This window comes from Glycine max, chromosome 6, assembly GCF_000004515.6.
Source record: "Glycine max cultivar Williams 82 chromosome 6, Glycine_max_v4.0, whole genome shotgun sequence".
NCBI lineage: Eukaryota > Viridiplantae > Streptophyta > Magnoliopsida > Fabales > Fabaceae > Glycine > Glycine max.
Window position 1 is genome coordinate 42,535,718 of NC_038242.2, and position 19,315 is coordinate 42,555,032.

General features: G+C 33.8%; 1 protein-coding gene and 1 non-coding gene across 2 annotated transcripts; both read left to right on the top strand.

Moving 5' to 3' along the window:
* The first annotated feature begins 814 nt into the window (after positions 1–814).
* On the top strand, positions 815–921 carry LOC113002056 (small nucleolar RNA R71). Its single transcript, XR_003267584.1, has one exon. It is a non-coding gene; the product is annotated as a small nucleolar RNA R71 (small nucleolar RNA).
* Positions 922–12,420: 11,499 nt separating this feature from the next.
* Positions 12,421–17,897, top strand: LOC100801017 (uncharacterized protein YnbB). Its single transcript, XM_014777051.3, has 13 exons — positions 12,421–12,498; positions 12,574–12,664; positions 14,080–14,198; positions 14,953–15,062; positions 15,281–15,371; positions 15,503–15,616; positions 15,699–15,848; positions 16,108–16,185; positions 16,266–16,488; positions 16,598–16,686; positions 17,078–17,197; positions 17,330–17,422; positions 17,503–17,897. Exons 1-13 carry the CDS (start codon positions 12,421–12,423, stop codon positions 17,539–17,541), a joined length of 1,395 nt encoding a protein of 464 aa, XP_014632537.1. The 3' UTR covers positions 17,542–17,897.
* The last annotated feature ends 1,418 nt before the right edge of the window (positions 17,898–19,315 follow it).

Here is a 19,315-nt window from a genome sequence, read left to right on the forward strand (position 1 = left end):
CAGCTTGTCAGAATTCTGGGATTGTTGTTGATTCAATTGGGTAGCCAATTGTCCCATCTGATTGGTTAAGCTCTGAATGGAGGCTCTGGTCTCTTGCTGAAACTGCATGTTCTGCATAGTCATTTGCCTCACAAGTTCTTCGAGGGAAGGTTGTGGAGGGGCCTCAACTGTTGGCTGTTTCTGGGGTTGTTGTTGTTGTTGGATTGGTGGAGGAATGTATGGTCTGCTTGGGCCAGCAGCATTTTGGAAGGAAGGAGCAGGCTGCTGTTGTTATTGCTGAGGGCTGGACCATCTGAGGTTAGGGTGATTCCTCCATCCAGGGTTGTATCTGTTGCTGGAGAGGTCATAATTGTTCTGCTGTGGTTGATTTTGCTGCTGAGGTTGAGGAGGTCTATTGTAAATATTTGCAGCATAAGCTTCAGGCTGCTCAATTGCTCCAGGTTGCTGCATGGAAGGGCAAAGGTCTGTATGGTGGTCAGCAAAGGAGCACAAACCACAAACCCTTGCAACAGGTACAGATTTCTGATTCAAGGCCAGCTGGGTTACCAAGTTAACCAATGCATCCAGTTTGCCTTCAAGCTTCTTAGTTTCAGATGATGCAGATGGGTTTGTAGCTACCTCATGCACTCCTATAATGACTATGGCATCATTTCTGGCGCTAAACTGCTGGGAGTTGGAAGCCATCTTCTCAATTAAATTTCTGGCTTCAGCAGGAGTCATGTCTCCAAGGGCTCCACCACTGGCAGCATCTATCATACTTCTCTCCATATTACTGAGTCCTTCATAAAAATATTGGAGAAGAAGCTGTTCTGAAATCTGATGGTGGGGGCAACTGGCACATAGTTTCTTAAATCTCTCCCAGTACTCATACAAGCTCTCTCCACTGAGTTGTCTAATACCTGAGATATCCTTCCTGATGGCTGTGGTCCTGGAAGCAGGGAAAAAATTTTCTAAGAATACTCTCTTAAGGTCATCCCAGCTCGTGATGGACCTTGGAGCAAGGTAATACAGCCAGTCCTTTGCCACTCCCTCTAATGAATGAGGAAAAGCCTTCAGAAATATGTGATCCTCTTGGACATCTGGGGGTTTCATGGTTGAGCAGACAATGTGAAATTCTTTCAAATGTTTGTGCGGGCCTTCACCTGCAAGGCCATGAAACTTTGGAAGCAAATGAATCAGTCCAGTTTTAAGAACATATGGGACATCCTCATCAGGGTATTGGATGCACAAGCTTTCGTAGGTGAAATCAGGTGCAGCCATTTCCCTTAGAGTCCTCTCACGGGGTGGAGGTTGTGCCATGTTCTCAGAATGTGCAAAATCAGAATGCTCAGAATCAGAATGCTCAGAATCAGAATGCTCAAAATTATAATGCTCAAGATCAGGATGTTCAAAATCACCAATAACAGAATGCACAGATTCACCAGTAATGGAATGCTCAGAATGATCAAAAGGTATAAAATGATGCCTAACTAATCTATGAAATGTCCTATCTATCTCAGGATCAAAGGGTTGTAAGTCAGATGGATTACCTCTAGTCATACACTACATTCAGCATGCACACAACTAGTTGCCTTATCATGTAAATAAAGGTGTAGGTTTGAACTACAGCTACCCTCAAATGATATCCAAATGACTTGAAATTTTGTGAGCAACCTTATAAAATGATGAGAAGATAGCACAAAAAATTTCAGACAAAAATTCAAAGTCTAACTATGAAAGCTAAAAATGGTAAGTTAAGAAAAATAAGTGAATAAAACTTGAAAAATAAAAAACTTTTGACAGAATCGCTTTTTTTGGACGATGGAGACCTCAGCCGGCCCATGGCTGGCTACCACGGCGTAGGAAATTTTTTTCTACCCCAAATGCATATACAATAATTGTGATTCTGATAACCGGAGCAAAAGTTATGGCCGTTTGAAGTTTTGACAAACACAAAATTTGCTAGTTTTTTTGAACTTTCAAATCTGACCAAACTAAAGGCTCTAGCTATTTTTCCCACAAAATATGGATTAAAAGAAGTTACCACAAAAAAATTCAGCCAAAAATAACAACCCTAGCTACTAAAACAAAAAATCTCAAATAATTCAGCATGGGTGGTCGCTAAAATCCGTCTCTAATTGATTTCTACTACTACTCTGTTTTTGCCGCAAGCACAATCTTCACAGCAAAACACCCAAGACTGAAACAGGGGAAACGCTTAATGGAAAAACTGAAACAGAACACACATTAAACAAAATACCAGGACATTAAACAACACTAACACACATACTAACACAATACTAACAATTTAAACATAAAACACGAAAGGATTAAACACACAACACTAGCTAGCTATTATGAACCTTTGGACACTGCTCCCCGGCAACGGCGCCAAATTTGATCGAGGCCGTACCCGAATCAAATAAACATGAAAATGCAGTAACTAGGAAGTGATCCTAGGTCGTTTCCCAACGAGCAGTGACAAACCAAATGTTCATAATATACTTGCAGTAACAATAACGATTGGGGGGGGGGTTTGTTTGTTTTGTGATTAAAGAGCAGAACAAGTAAACTGGAATACGAAATTACTAATATTAAAAACGGGTTGTTTCCTTTGATTCAGAAGCCATTCTCTTATCCTGGGTTATGGAGAATTCGTCCCTAACAGTCAACCACTTAATCCAACCCTATTTCAATTTACTAAGCGAAAATCAACTTAGGGTTGTCAATACATGATTAGGCACCACATACACCAGTTAGCCCTTCGTCCATTAAGCATGAACGCAAGTTAGGCTCAGAGGCAATTAATCGAACACGAAGCGTGCACTGATTAATATTCACGAATTTGGGATAACTGATGAAGGGAAAACTGCCAGGGAACCACATTACAAGCGAAACCTCAAAGAGAGTTGGGCTTCGTCCTCAAAAGGAAACAACACCAGAAAATCTAGCCTTCCATGGATTCAAACAAAAAACGCAAATGAAACATGAAGTAGAAACGTAAATGAACAAAACGTAAATGAACAGAAACGTAGATGAAACAGAAACGTAAATGAGAGTAGAAGAAGAAGCAAGAACGAAATTGTAATTAGAAACAGAAAACGTAAAATTGCATTATGTGAACAATAGCATTAAGCAGAAAAACGAAAACCCTAAAACAAAAGCTCTGAATAATGAATAGCATAACAGAATGCCCTGCACGAATCCCAAGGTTGCTATTTAAAAAGAGTCACTCAAAGTCACTAGGCCCTATTACAATACTCTGGCCCAAAACGAAATAAACACTGAACAACATAAAATAAAATTGCGAAATTTCCTAATTAGAAATTAACTAAGGTAAGCGCTGCTTAATTTGCCCTCTTCAAGTCCATAACCAAAATCCGGATTAAGCCCAATGTTTCATTAATTCCTGAAATTAGATTAAAAACATCAAATTAGCTAAATGAGCCCAAATAATAAAACTGCCTGATTAATTGACAATTAAGACCAATCAGTAATTAAAATGGTGCAAAAAGGGTTTAGAAAATAGAAGAAAATGATGGCACATCACCTGGTGTGTGTAATATTTCATTAGAGGTGTCTTTCAGGGTGGAACTTTGTCTTTATCTTCGCAATCAACCCAGATGTTTCTCTTCCACCTTCCACTCTCTTCCCTTAAAGCATGTTTCTCAAATTCTTCTAGAGTCACATTCACTGATTATTACAAATAAAGATGTTTCCACCAACTTCATTGTTCCCCCTTATTACTTAGAGAAATTAATAATTCTGGTCTTGATCTAATATAATGGGTACAAGGTAGCCAACAAATAATGCCTAGCATCCAAATAATAATCATAGTAAAATAGTGTAATAAGATTATCTATATTTTAAAAGTTTGACTTTGGTGGGATTGTTCTTGTTAGATGGCATTGATTCTTTAGTCAATCTTTACGCTAATCGTATTAATTTTAAACAACTTGCCATATGTTGACCAAACTTGTGTAATAAACTAGTAGAAGAACTAATATGGTCTAGCAGAAAAACTTTAATGGAACAAAGTGGAACTTTAAAAACATAAGGGATCAAACTGAAATCTAAAATATAAATAAGAAACCAAATTTTTATTTTAGGCTAATAATAATAATTTTCTGTCTCTTTTCACTGGAACATATAGATATTAATTTGTAAATATTGTAATTGTAATAATGGTATAATTCATACTGACAATGGAAGCTTATTACCCGTTAATAAACTTAGAACTTTGTAAGTTATATGAATGTAGCAGAGATATATATCATTCACTACCAACTGAGTATCCAGCAGAAATAGTGGTTTTGTTTAACAATTATTGGAGTTTACTAATGATGAAGAATTTATGTTTTTTTCAAGAATAAATTAGATTTGCATCTCCTGTATTTTTTTGAAATTGCACCAGACACCATTTATTTTTTGCATCTTATAATAAACTCCTTAATTGTTTAGCTCATATTGCACCCAGAACTCCTCCCTCCTAAACATCGTTTAATAATTTAATAGAAAGTAGACACATGATAGTCACTTGACTTTTAATGAAAATTTATGACTAAAATATTTTCATTCATAAAAGACATGATATCATTTTGAACCTAGAAATATTTTAATAGTCTTCCTTCTTTTTCTTTTTTCTCTAATTGAACGTGAACCCAGTTTTTTGTTGAGCATGAACTTACCTTGTTACTACACATGTGTTAACACCCTTCCTTCTTTTTTTAGTTCAATTTTTTTATGTGTGTTGGATCATTTGGTTGTTGCATTTTTGTTGGACGTGTTCTCATCAATGTCTATTGATTGAATATGGTTATTTGCTTCAAATTTTAGTGTCTTGCTTCTGCATTTGTGTTTTTAACTCCTTGCTTTCAAATATTTTTTTATGATTAGGTGTTTGATATAATGTTTCAATCAAGAGTTGTATCTTCTTCAAGTGTTAGCAACAATGAAGTAAGAGTCAAATATTAAAGGAAAAACTATTATTGCCTTAAGAAATATCCATTCACAGGATTAATTGTTAATTTTTTATTGAGTATTTAACAAAGATGTTATGGCAATTTTATCTGCTCACATATCTTAGTTGGTGTTAGTTAAGGATGTTAATAGAAGGGGGGGGGGGTAAAAGTAATGTAAAAAAGGAAGGAATATCTGGTGCAATTTGAAGAAAAAAAACAGAGGGTGTGCGAATGTAACAAAGATGTTAGGACAATTTCATCGACTCACATATTTCAATTGATGTTAGTTAACGACGTTAACAAAAGGGGGATAAAAATAATGTAAAGCAATGAGGAATATCAAGTGCAATTTGATAAAAACATAAGAGCTATGAGTATAATTTACTTATGAATATTAGCATGGTATAGGTTTTTTTCCAAAGAAATACTCTCCCACTCTAATTAATAAATGGTAATTAATTAATTTTCTAAAGGGAATTAAACCAAATATATAAGTCTTGTAATAATTAATAATTTCAACAGCTAACTTTTTTTCCGCATGTAATTGCACCATGTTCATACATATTTAAAGAGAAGGAAATTAGAGAAAGCAGATATATAAAAGTCTACATGTGCTATTTATTTTTTTCCTCCAGATTACAAAACAAAAACTATTATTTAACCTATTGTAAATAAGAAAGAGAATTATGAAAGGCTAAAAAAAAGATCAAGATACTCTGCAGTTCTTGTCCCTTAACTTTTTTTATTGTACAATTATAACAAGGCAAAACAAAAATACTTGCTTCAAACATGAGAGATCAATTATACCATAAAAAAAAGCTTAAGAAATGAAAAGTGGAAAACTTACTAAAGGGACACCCTGGACAGCACACACAAGTGATGAAATATTGACCTTTGTTATTAATTTTTAACCTCCCAACATAATCTCCATAATTTTTTGTTTGAAGAGACACAAACAACCTCAATATAGTCCTCACCTCTCTTAAAACCTAGAATCATTTTGAGTTCTTCTTCATCAAACAATATATTACCATCATCTCCAACCTTAAATTGCTTTCTTCGTTTTGTTGGCCCTATTTATATCATCATAAAAATAATTCCAAGCTACGAATTATAGACAAAAATGAAAGTAACTAAAACATGTTCACTGGCATAATGGTGTAAAATTGTGAACTAGTTAGGCGACAATATTGTTACACAACAAAGTAGAGACAATGGTCAAGTAGGCATAAAAATATGCATGCAAATATACACATGATAAGAGGGATATAATGGCCTAAATGTGAAACTAAGTATGCTCTTGACAGAGGAAGTATACTCTTGACAGTTTGGAGGAGACATGCATACAGAATTGTAGACATGTTGATAGCCCTATGGATCCGAATATGAAGCTCAAGGTAGATCAAAGTGAAATTTATCCTGACCCAGAGAGATATAGGAGACTTGTGGGAAAACTCATTTATCTCACCATTACAAGACCTAATATTTCCTTTGTTGTTGGAGTGGTGAGCCAATTTATGCAAAATCCCCATGTTGATCATTATAATGTTGTTATACGTATTCTTAGATATATAAAGAGAGCTCCGGGACAAGGATTGCTTTATGAAGACAAAGGTAACACACAAATATCTGGGTATTGTGATGCACACTGGGCTGGTTGTCCCATGGATAGGAGATCCACATCATGATATTGTGTCTCCATTGGAGGAAATATTATCTCTTGGAAAAGCAAGAAGAAAATTGTTGTTGCTCAATCTAGTGCAGAGGCTGAATACAAATCTATGGCTATGGTTACATGGAAACTTATATGGGTTAAACAAATTCTTGAAGAGTTAAAATTCTGTAAAGTGGTGCAAATGAAGTTATACTATGATAATCAGGCTGCTCTTCACATTGCTTCAAACCCAGTCTTCAATGAGAGGACCAAGCACATAGAGATTGACTGTCACTTTATTCGGGAGAAGCTACTGTCCAAAGAGATTGCCACTGAGTTCATTAATTATAATGATCAGCCAACTGATATTTTGACTAAGTCCTTAAGGGGTCCTAGGATTTAGTTTATATGTTCCAAGCTTGGTGCATACAATTTATATGCTCCAGCTTGAAGGGGAGTGTTATAATTATGTGTATCTCTTGATAGATTTTTTGTTTTTATCTTTCTTAATTTCCTGCTTAGCTTGTTGTAGAAGACAGTGGTATGTCTTGTCTTGCCGAGTTGTCTTTCTCCTTTTTTGGTGTATATATATATATATATGTTATTTGAATGTAATAAAGCAAGCTAGTGAGTGAATTGTTCTTCCTCACAAAAGTCACAGCTTCAAGTGCAACTAATTTCCACATCAGTTGGGGTTTTTATTATTCTTCTTCTAGTCTTAATGCTTATTTTAGACTGATCACCTACTCCATGATTATAGGAATTATTAGTTTAGTTGACAGACACTCTTTTGGTTCTTGAACTGAGAAGAGTAATTGGGATTGTCACTAGACATAGGTCAATACCAATTAGGCTCCATTAATTCTTAAATGTTAATGTTGGTTATTTAGATTAATTTTCCATGACATTGGGAATTAATCTAAATAATTTAGACTCTTCCGCCTAAGACATTAGGATTAGAATATATTTGTGAAATGAGGATAAATTTCATGATAATTAGGTAAATTGTGTTTATTATATTGAAAGAGAGGGAAACCAAGTCTAACCTCTCAATTCTCACAACAACATTACGATTGTTCTACTACTATTCTCTTTTACATTACTTTTGTTCTTACATTAGTTCTTTAATTAATTATTTTTACTGTTCATTGTTCTTTATTATTCAAGTACAAACATGTGAGAAATCATTATTCCAAAACCTGAGTCTTTCGATTAGAATTGCTTGGATAAGCACTAGTCCTTTGGGAGATGACTTGGACGCAAGTCCTATTATTTTGAAACTTGTGGTTTCATTTGACCATGCAAAAAACACCTAACAAGACTCTATTGTGATGCTTTTGCAAGTTGTTGCATTAAAAAAGTGAAGCTCTACCTCGGACTAGATAATGTACATATTCCTGAGTTTTTAAATACGATTGTTACATCTAACTTTTCAACCATCAATTAAAGCTTAAGATTGGTCTTCCCATCGTGCTATTAAGAAATATAGTTCGATTTTCTAGGTTGTGTAATGAAACTAGACTCATTGTCACCCAATTGGAAAATTATGTTTTGGAAGCAAAAGTCATTTATTGCGTCAACATTGGAGAAAAAGGTTTTCATCCTAAGATTAACATTGATTTCATCTTATCATAGAATTCCATTTTAGTTTCAGCCCAAACATTTTTTTAGTAGTCTTTTCCTTTGGAATGACAATATACAAAAGTCAAGGGCAAACTCTAAAAAATGTTGGAATTTATCTTGTAAGATCAGTTTTTTTTTTTTTACATGGACAATTGTATGAAACAATATCAAGCTTACAACTCGCAGACGATTGAAGATTCTTATATATGTAATGAGGATGAAGATAATTCAAATATCATATATTTTCTATCAAATACAATATTTCAATATTTTTTACCATTTCATTTTTTTATTTCTTAATTTGTGTAACCTTCAACATTAATTTGTGGTTTCAAATGGACAATAAATGCAACATGAGATTGAAATTTAAACATCTTTACAATCAGAAACACATTGTAATGAAAGTTTTCATTTTAATAAGTTACAATTCAAAATATAGTTCATCAAATTCTTGCATATAAAATCATATATTTCTAAATTATTTTTATCTTTATTTTCTTTGATAAGCAATTATAGATATGTGAAGAATAATTGAATAATTACTTTTTTGTTTCAACACTTTGTAACATCATTAATTGCTTTGCAACAGTGACACATTTTATCTAAGTTTTATTAATTTGAATATTTTTTAATGTTTTACTTATTATATGTCAAAACAAATAATTCAATAAAAAAAACTTGAATATTATTTTGTTACAGAACTATATTATTTAACACAAAATTATTCTTATAACTACACAAACAAACTGTTTATTGTGTGCATTGCACATGTCAAAACTAGTAGGTACAATTGCAGAGTTTCAAGCCAAAAGATAAGGTGCATGCATATTGGGAATTGAATTTTTATCACTAATGCTTAGGTAGCTTAAATGCAAAGTGGAAGATTACATTTTACTATATGAACCTTATTAGTTGAATGGATGAATTGAAAGTTGTTTTTGTTTCAACTTCCAAGAGAACTTATTTACTATAGTTGGTGATAATCTTCACCATAAATAGAAAAGAGATTTAGTGGAGAAACAACACATGAAGAAAGTGTGAGAGAAGAGAGATTATGAACCAAAGTCATTTTGTTGAGAGAAAAGTGTCTTTGTGTGAGAGTGTTATCATATCTTGTAATCATTGAGTGAGATACTCGGGTTTGTAGAGTGATACACTATTTGAAGTAAGTTACAATCTTGTAATCATTCTTGTGATATTGAAAATATTTTTTGAGACGATTCCATGGACGTATGCAAGAGATGTCGAACCACGTTAAATTTTTGTGTTTGTTATTATTTTTATATTGGTGTAATCTTTGTGTGTGTTATCACGATCCTATGTGGGTGTGGGTAATTTTATTTGTAGGAGTGTTGATTACCCAACAGATACTAAGGTAGCTTATTTGTTCTTTTGGTGCTTCACTATTGCAACAATAAAGAAACAAAAAATTTAATGAAGTTGCAACAATATACATGTCAAGTAATATGTCAATTGTCATGACATTTACATGTCATCATCTAGTACCATATCGGAAAAATATATTAAATATTTATCACAGACCGACGAAAGGAGAAAAATCACACAATTATTGTACTAGAAGATCTAATTCACACAATTAGAACTTGAAGTACCAAAATTGCATAAGTACAATAAAAACCAAAAGTTCAATTAAGTTAAAAACATTTATAAATTACCCCACATTTGTATCAAATTTAACCAATTTGTCTAATAATAAAGATAATAAATTGACATAATTATATTAATAATAAGTTAAATAATAATAAAAAAATTCTGAATCAGATAATAATAAGAATTATTTAAAAATACATATATTGTTATATAATACAAATTATATGTATGCGATGAAAATCTAAATTAAAAAGCTTATATAGTATTTTATTGTGAGACTTATTTTCATATGAATATTATAATAACTTGTTTTAAGATGAATATATAAGTCTTAATTATTAATTTAATTTTTTTTAATGTTAATCATACAGAGAGAGGATATATTAAATTATATCAAGAGTAACTCTTTTAAAGCTACTTTTAATCTTTATCATTTATTTTCTTAGAATCTAACTTATAAGATTAGTGACTTATTATAACTATTAGATTTTAAAAAATAAATGATGAGGATGAAAAGTAACTCTAAAAGAATTACTCTTTGTGTATATTGATCCCTCCTCGTATGTATGGCAACTTCTATGGTGGACCACCTTTTTAATTGGTTCACCATGAACTACATCTTTTAATTGTTGAATTAATCTCATGTGTACGCTATTATGGTAGACCCTAACCACCATATCCTGTCTTTGTTCCCTTGTTGTGTTATCGTCTATACCTTTGTCATAGCCAACGACACTTCCGACACCAGCAAACCCCTCATCATCGCCACAAACACCATCGTTGTCCTCCTCAACACCTCCATCATCTTTTTTAACACCATCACTGCCACTGATAATCCCTAACCGTCGCCACATCATCCTTCTTCTGTCACCACCGCAAGAACCCAAACTCCCTTGCATCGCAACCTTCTTCGTCACCAAGCGCCACCAAAAACTACCATTGTTGAAGCTCCTTCACATCTTCTCCAAATCAATTCAACATAAGACATCCTTTCAACATCTCCCCAATAGTGAACGAACCCAACACAATTTGCAAATTGCCATGAAGAAATCTACATCATAGATCTCTCATCACATTGCAAGATTGAAAGCGTTATTTCTCTTTATTGTCCAAAAATTTGAACAACAAATTTACAAACATCATATCGCTTTATCTTTTGAGATTTTTGCTTGAAATCTAGTTCTTCTCCCTTCAACGAGGTCAAGGTTGTTGTTGTGTTTACATGTGTAGCACTGCTATAATTGTGGCACCATGTGTTGCAACCTACCCTTCGGCGGGGGTGCGAAAAGGCCAAATAATAGGCCAAAGTGTTTGTCTCCAAGGGAGAAAACAAGCAGAGTCGCCATCAATGTTTATTCGAGGAAAACACTAGAAACACCAAAAAGACAAAGGTCTGCGGATTTTGAAAATGAGGGTTCGGAAATTGTTTACGCACAGGAAAGGTATTAGCACCCCATGCGCCCGTCACAATGGACGACAGCCTCTAATCGAGTGTGCAAAACATGACTTCAAAATTATGTATTTTCCCTTTTTATGTTTTTTATTTTTTTTTCCCTTTTTATGTTTTTTTACTTTTTGGGGTCGACAAGGGTGTTGCCCTTGCTCCTACGTATCCTCAGGTGCGATGAGGAAATCAGACCTACGTATTTCTTTAAGTCTAAAATGTGTGTGTTTTATATTGATTTTATGTTTTTTTTTAAAAGATTGATTTATTACGAACAAAAGTCATTTAAGGCGTTAGACCTTGAAACGATGTTTCAAACTTTTAAAAAGCGAAGAGGATCGTTAAGGCATTGGACCTTGAAACGATCTTTTTTTTTTTGTAAAGAGGAGAGAATCGCTAAGGCGTTGGACCTTGAAACGATCTCAAGTGATATTTGATAAAAAGGAAGTTAGTTATGAGTTGGTTTTATCTTGGTTTTTGCTTATTAACCTTCAACCTTTTTTAAAGATAACTTGCAGGACTAATGATCGGTTAAAACATGCTTTACAAGAGAAAAACAATTACCGATGATAAGAGAAGGAGATAAAGATGCACAAAACAATAAAAAGGACCCCTAAGGGTCCATGAATCATGTTCAAATCCTTAAAGACAAATGCTAACCAGATGAAGAATGAAGAACGAACGAAGAACGATTGTGGTTTCAATTCGGCAGTAATTGAGCTTCTTTTTCTCTTCTTCCTTCTTCTTTTCTCTTCTTTCTCTTCAACCCTTCACCTCTGGACCTCAAAACCTCCCTCTCCACCCCTCTTCATGCTTATTTATAGCAAAACAAAGTATTTGGGGTCATGAGCTCACCCAGGCGAGCTGATTACTTCACCATGAAGTTATTTGGTGGTCCAGGTGAGCCAGAGGCTAGCCTAGGAGATCCAGGGGTCTGAAAAAGCCTCCAAATGACCCTTTTGCCCTCTCTTTTGGGTATTTTTCGTATTCTTTTCCAAAACATCAAAAAACCTTTCAGATTGCACGACAACTGGTGTTAAGCAGCTCAATTCAACTAGCAATAATCAAAATGTTAGCAAATGATAGTCTCCAGACGAAATTAGGGTATGACACCATGCATCGTCAGTTTATGGCCATGAGTGGTTGTAATGGCGGCAAGAGAAGTTGACAAGGTAGGAGAAGACGAAGCAAGCCACGACAATGTGTGGAGTGCGGGATCTGATGTGGTAGGTCTATAGTAAGCTTGTAAAGAGCAAGCTACGACAATGGCAAATCAATGATGAAGATGAAGGTTGATGAAGGTGGATACAGGACAAAGACGAAGTTGTGACAAAGATGGATTTGCAATGGTGAAGATCTGGAGAGGAGAGTGCTACACATTGAAGGAAGAAAGTATGTGCTAGAGGTGCACTTAAGGACATGTGGGGGATATTTATCCAAGGGTTAAAAAATAATGGTTCACCATAAATCATTTGAGAGACTGGGCCACTGTATTTAGTTTTGTTAATGATTAATTTTCATCAAAGAATCTGATTGGTTACTTTATTGAGATCTTCTCTTTCAACCATTTTTTTTCCATCAACAATACTTAAACATGAGATATTATTTAAAGAGAACCAAACTTATACCTATCAAATCAAGAACTTGTTGATATATATATGGACGTGCATGTGTCTAAAGGATCAATTTACACTAAAAATATCTCTTTTAGTTGTAATAAATCAATAATTTTATATGGTAGATTAAAACAGAATGAATAATAAAGATGCAAAAATATCTCTAAAAAAGATACTGTAGAAATAACTTGATTTCTTCTTATATATATTTTAGATTTTTACCGTGTGCTCGCGTCGTGCGCCATAGTCTGGGATTACAAATAGTCAAAAATCACTACTCAAAAAATTTAAAATTACATTTTTTTTTCCTTATTTTATCAAGGAAGTATGTGCATTGTACGCAGCGCCATTTCTGCTTATCCTATTCGAGCTTCCACTCCAATGGCTACCTCTCCACTTCCCATTCCTCTCAATGTTACCAACACTCATCATGCCATTGCCAACCCCTTTGTGCCAGAGGTACTGTGCAGCGAAACCCACAACCTTAATTTCTCACTCCACCATTTGGTTGCTTCTAAGCATTCAAAACTGTTTAAAAAAAATTGACCTGTTTGAAACCCAGAACCATATTTTGTCGCTGCATCGCATGGTTGCTTGGAAAGCATTCGAAACTGTAAAAAATCAGGAAGAAAAAAATCTTTTCCTTTTTTCTTTTTAAAAGCTATAAAAAAGATTGTATTTTTGTTTCTTTTTTATTGCTGTTAGTTTCAAACATGAGAATTGATTATGCGTGGTTGGTCTTGTGGGGCTAAGAAAATGTTTGGAGGAAGGAGGAAATCAAATCAGGGTCTGTTTTTGGTTGAATACCTTTTTTTATTTCATTTCAGAGTTTGGCTTTGGCCTTTGGGTGTTTACTCTATGTGTTGAGGATGTGAAAGAAATGAACAATAAAAGTTAAATGCTAGTCCTGCAGGATTGTGATTTTCACTGGTTTGTGAGAGTGCAAAAGAATTGTTCAGTTGAATGTGCAAAATTGCTTGGATCAGTTGAAATGCACCTATGAATTTGTATTTTTCTTTTTTATGACAAAGGGCATGTAGAATATGATTATATTTTGTTTGAATAGTGTGGGGGAGCATTACTGTTTTTTTTTTTTGGAAAAAAAAATCTGATGTGGTAGTGGTGTCTGATTCACATGTGGAAAATTCTTATGGATTGGGAAAGAATATTGATTGTTTCCTTTTCTCACAGTGCTGGTGGTGAAAGCAGTGGATTCCTTGCATTCAGAGTTCAGGGCTGTGGATAATTTGGTTGTGTGCAATACCAACCGTGTCCTTAAAGCTTTCCAGAATGCTCGAGTTGGATCCCATGTAAGCATTCCCCTTGATTTATATAACCTTTATGCAAATGTACATTTAATATGATGCTCAATGCTCAAGGGTTCAAGGCTAATAAACTTGTTAACTGTTTTGATTGTAATTGGTAGAGATGTCCTTTAAGCCATTGGGCTGATCTTGATGCCTTTATGTATTTTGACATTTTTACCAAAAACATAACTAATATAGGAACCCAAAAACTTAGGATTCGATTAGGGAGAACCTAAGGCTGCCCATTAAAACTTGAGCAGAAAGTACACATGTACATCCAATAGCTACCTTTAGGATACTTGTAAAAAAAATTTAGGTACTGACTACTGAGTTGGCATACAGTCATAGTTATTGAAAAGTAATCCCTGAGATGCAGGAAAATGGTAGTTTTTCACACTGACATGTGGCAAAGAACTAGAAAATAAAACAATCTCCTTTCCCTGAAACCAGAGAAAAATATGAGTTCTTCAACAGTGAAAGGTTAATGTTCAAATTCATCATCACATTAGTTTATTTTTGTTTTCTGGTACTCTACTAAATTTAATTGTTGGGAGCTCACATGTGTGGTAGCATGCTTGGTCACTAATGTCTTTGTTGTATATAAATTGCTATTTTGTCTGTGAACTTTGGTAGTTGGTAGTTAATACAATCAAGAAGTCAAACTTTTCCATTACAATAATATGCAGAATTAGCTATTTTCGGTGTTTTGGGTTCTAATTGGTTGCTAATAAGCATATTGTTAATTTGCTATCATCAGCACTTTGGTGGTTGCACTGGTTATGGTCATGATGAGGCTGGGGGCCGTGGAGCTCTTGACCAGGCTTTTGCCAAAATTTTTGGGGCAGAGTCAGCTATTGTTCGTCACAGGTTTGTGGTTTTCCATTTGTTCTTTTTTATACTATACTTAGTTTTTACCGAAGATGAGCCTTGCCACAACAGTAAGGCTATTGCATACTAGGTGGGAGCCTTATGCTCTAGGCTACCTTTTTCTTCTTAGTTCAGTAGTTCTTACTGAAGTTGACTCTTAATATAAGGACCTGGTATTATAGAAGTTATAACAATTATTCTGACTTTATTTATTATAGAAGTTATAATATTCTCATCTGTCAACAGTTCTTCTCAGGCACTCATGCTATCACCTGTGCTTTATTTGCTCTCCTGAGGACAGGGGATGAGGTAACACATTGTTTTTGACATTCTCTGCTTTTCATTATTTGCTAGCGATTTACCTTTATAGTCTATAGTTATAGAATATTTTTCTTTTGAATTTATAACTGGAATAAGGTTTAAACTGATATAGCTGTCAGCTTTTGGCAGTTGCTGGTGCTCCCTATGACACGCTAGAGGAAGTATTAGGGAAAAGGGAATCTGGTGGACTGGGTTCCCTCCAAGATTTTGGGGTGAAGTACCGAGAAGTTCCAGTATGCTTCTACTGAGTAACACTATTTTTTCTGGCTGTGGTTCATTAGTCTGCTTTCTGACTCTTGAAATTCTCCCCTCTAGCTTGCTGAGGATGGTGGACTTGACTGGAATGCACTCATGAGTGCTGTAAAACCCAAAACAAAATGCGCACTCATTCAGCGGTCATGTGGTTATTCATGGCGTCGGAGTTTGAGTGTCAATGAGATAGGCAGGGCAATAAAAATAATCAAGGTGAGGTTCTTAACAAGGTAGAAATGGTACCTTAGCAATTTGTTTGGGCCCGTTTGTTTAAACTTAAAAAAATTAAAAAAGTTTTTTTTAGGAAGCAGATAAGATTTGCTTCTTATCAGAAAAGTGTTTATTTTATTAAAAAAAACACTTTTTAAAAATAAAAAATTAAAACAAGCGGATCCTTTGTCTGTGCATTCTCCTGTAACCTATATGCATATGGCATTTTTGCTCTATGATGTGCTCAAATAAATGTGTGCAGAAGCAAAAGCCCAGCTGCTCAGTTATGGTGGACAATTGCTATGGAGAATTTGTTGAAAGCATCGAGCCTCCCATGGTGGTATGTGGTAACGTGACACACTTGTCTTGTGTTGCTTTATTCCAAGGATGTGTAGCATCACACTGTACATTGGTGGGCAGGGTGCAGATTTGATCGCGGGCAGTTTGATCAAGAATCCAGGTGGAACGATTGCTCCGTGTGGTGGATACATTGCTGGGAAGAAAAAATGTGTTGAAGCAGCTGCAGCCCGTCTTTCTGCACCAGGACTTGGTGTGGATTGTGGTTCAACCCCTGGTGATATCATGCGAGCCTTTTTCCAGGGTTTATTTCTTTCATCTCAAATGGTTGGAGAAGCAATCAAGGTACAAGTCTGCAAGATAATTCATTTTTATAGGAGAGATTGTGCTTTTGTTGCTTCTATCTTGCAGTGAGACAATTATGTATTTTATGTAAGGGATCCTTCCTGATTGCTGAAGTTTTGGCCTGATTGCTGAAGTTTTGGCATCTAAAGGCTATAAAGTGCAGCCTCTCCCCCGCATCCCCCGTTCTGATACAGTTCAGGTTTTCTTACTTGATCCTTCTCTGTTTTCTTTCTAAATAAAATATGTAGTCCACTTTACTAGCAAAAGTGCATTGCCGGTAGAAAAACTGTTGTTGAATTAGACAATTAGTTAGGTCTTGTTTGCACAAACTTTTCAACAAATACTTTTAGTTATAGGATAAGAAAATGAGAATGTAAAATGAATCCAACTTTGTCCACAAGTTAAAATCAACTTATTCCCCTTAATTTTTTGCAGAAGTTAAATGATTAAATGAAAGAACTTCTAACATGACGTGGTGCAGAAGTTGTTTTTAACTTCTAGCAGGATTTGAGTCATTTAGGAATCTCTTTCAATATTATAAGATGATAAGTATTCAGATGAAAACTAAAGTTACTATTCAATGCCAATAGGCCATCCAGCTTGGAAGCCATGAGCGTCTCCTTGCTTTCTGTGAGGCTGTTCAGAGAAGCTCTCCAGTAGGTTCGTATACCAAACCAGTTGCAGGTGCCACTCCAGGATATGCATCAGAGGTCTGCTCAGATTTCTCTCCACAATCTAGTAGCAAATCTGTTATGTTTCGCCAATTTTAAACCTTCTAGGATGTTTGTTAGTTGTTACTTAACTCTCCTAGCAGATACTAATAACTCTCATATCAACCTCAGGTGATCTTTGCTGATGGAACCTTCATTGATGGGAGTACAAGTGAGCTTTCATGTGATGGACCACTTAGAGAGCCATTTACTGTATTTTGCCAGGTATGATTATTCGTATCATACAATACTACCTTTGATTTGCTCCTCTCATTTATTGTCTTAATTTGATTTTCCAAATGCAGGGTGGCACCCATTGGACTCAATGGGGACTAGTCCTATGAGAAGTTTTGAAATCATTATGATGGAATATAATTTTCAATCAGAAGTTTATAGAAAATCAGTGTGCAACATTCAGAGCATGACATGATTCAGATTGGTACAAATATAATGGTACACTATAGGAATTATTTGTGGAAGGGAGCACCTACTAAAACTTATTTTTGGAATTGTGTTCCAGCGCATGCAGGTTCTGATATAGTATATAATTTTTATTTTTTATTTTTATCTCATTGGTAGAATTGCTAGCTAGTGTTTAGCTGATCACACCATGTCTTCTGTTTGAACTTTGAAGCAAACTTCTTGGGATGTTGATACTTTGTAGTTTGTACTTGTCTGATTTATTTAAATCTGATCAAAAGTTGTAGAAGTTCAATATAATACTTTTTTCATATTTGCATTTGTAATTATTAGTAATTCAATCTCTATTTTTTCATAATGTCATGTAGACCTGGATTGCTGTTTTTTGCCATATTTTTTTTCTAAGAAATCAGAACTCATCTTTTTTTCTTGGTAAATTGTATCTTCCTCGAATAGATACTTAAGCCACCCCATTTATTTATTTATATATATATATATATATATATATATATATATATATATATATATATATATATATATATATATATATATATATATATATATATATATATTCTCATATTAACTAATAAACACATTTTTCCCTTTTCTACTTTTAATTATTCAAATACTCCCTGTATCCCATTATAATTATGGTGTAAAAAAAATTATTTTAAAATAATTATTATTTTATGTTTTTCAAAACATAATATTTTTTATTTATAACTTTTATAATATTAATAATAAATAATAAAATTTATAAATAAATTAATGATATTAATTTTGTAAAATAATTACTCATTGTTATCTATTTATTATTATTTTTAAGAATAATATAGGATGATAATTAATTTGGGAGGTGGGAGTAACATGTTTTACATTCTTGATCCAAACAAAGTATTTACTGACTTTTAACTTTGCATGCGGCCATGTATTACGGAATATTTCTTCATTAGAAAATAATTTTTTGGAGATCACAAGGTCCACGCCTCATGTCGCTCACATGGTTCCTTACATTGGACCTGACAATTTGATAATATATTAATAAAATACTAACAAATACCGTGGTAACATAAAATGTAAGACACAATATAACATGAATTTTTAAACAGCTATCCTTAGATTCGTTTGAGAAATTATTATTGCATAACTGTGCAAATGGTTCTTCGTAGTCTGTACTCTAATTTGTTTATTTTAGGCCAGTATTCTGATTTTAAATACATTACACTAACCAAAAAAATTAATTAATCACATTTAATTATATCAATTTTAATTAAAAAATATTTTTTAGTTTACTTTTTATTAAAATTTATTATCAAAAATAAGAAAGAATTATTGAAATTAATATATCAATTAAATAAAAGATATTTTAAAATAATAACGTTAAATAAAATAAAATTAGTTTTATTTTTTTATTTCAGATGAAGAAAAACTTTTTATATTTGAGACATGTGACACTCTCTACTCTGACATATATATAAAAATAATAAATAAATTTATGTGGGTAAATAATTCACATTCACTTCACTATTATCAAATAAAACTTATTAAAAATATATCCGGCTCATAACAAGGTTGTTAAAGTTTACAAAAGAAATTTTGTTAAATCAGTAAGGGAAAATAAAATAAAATAACATCATACAATTAAAATAAAAACTCATCCTCAATGTCACATCCAATCAAAGCATTACGCATCAACGT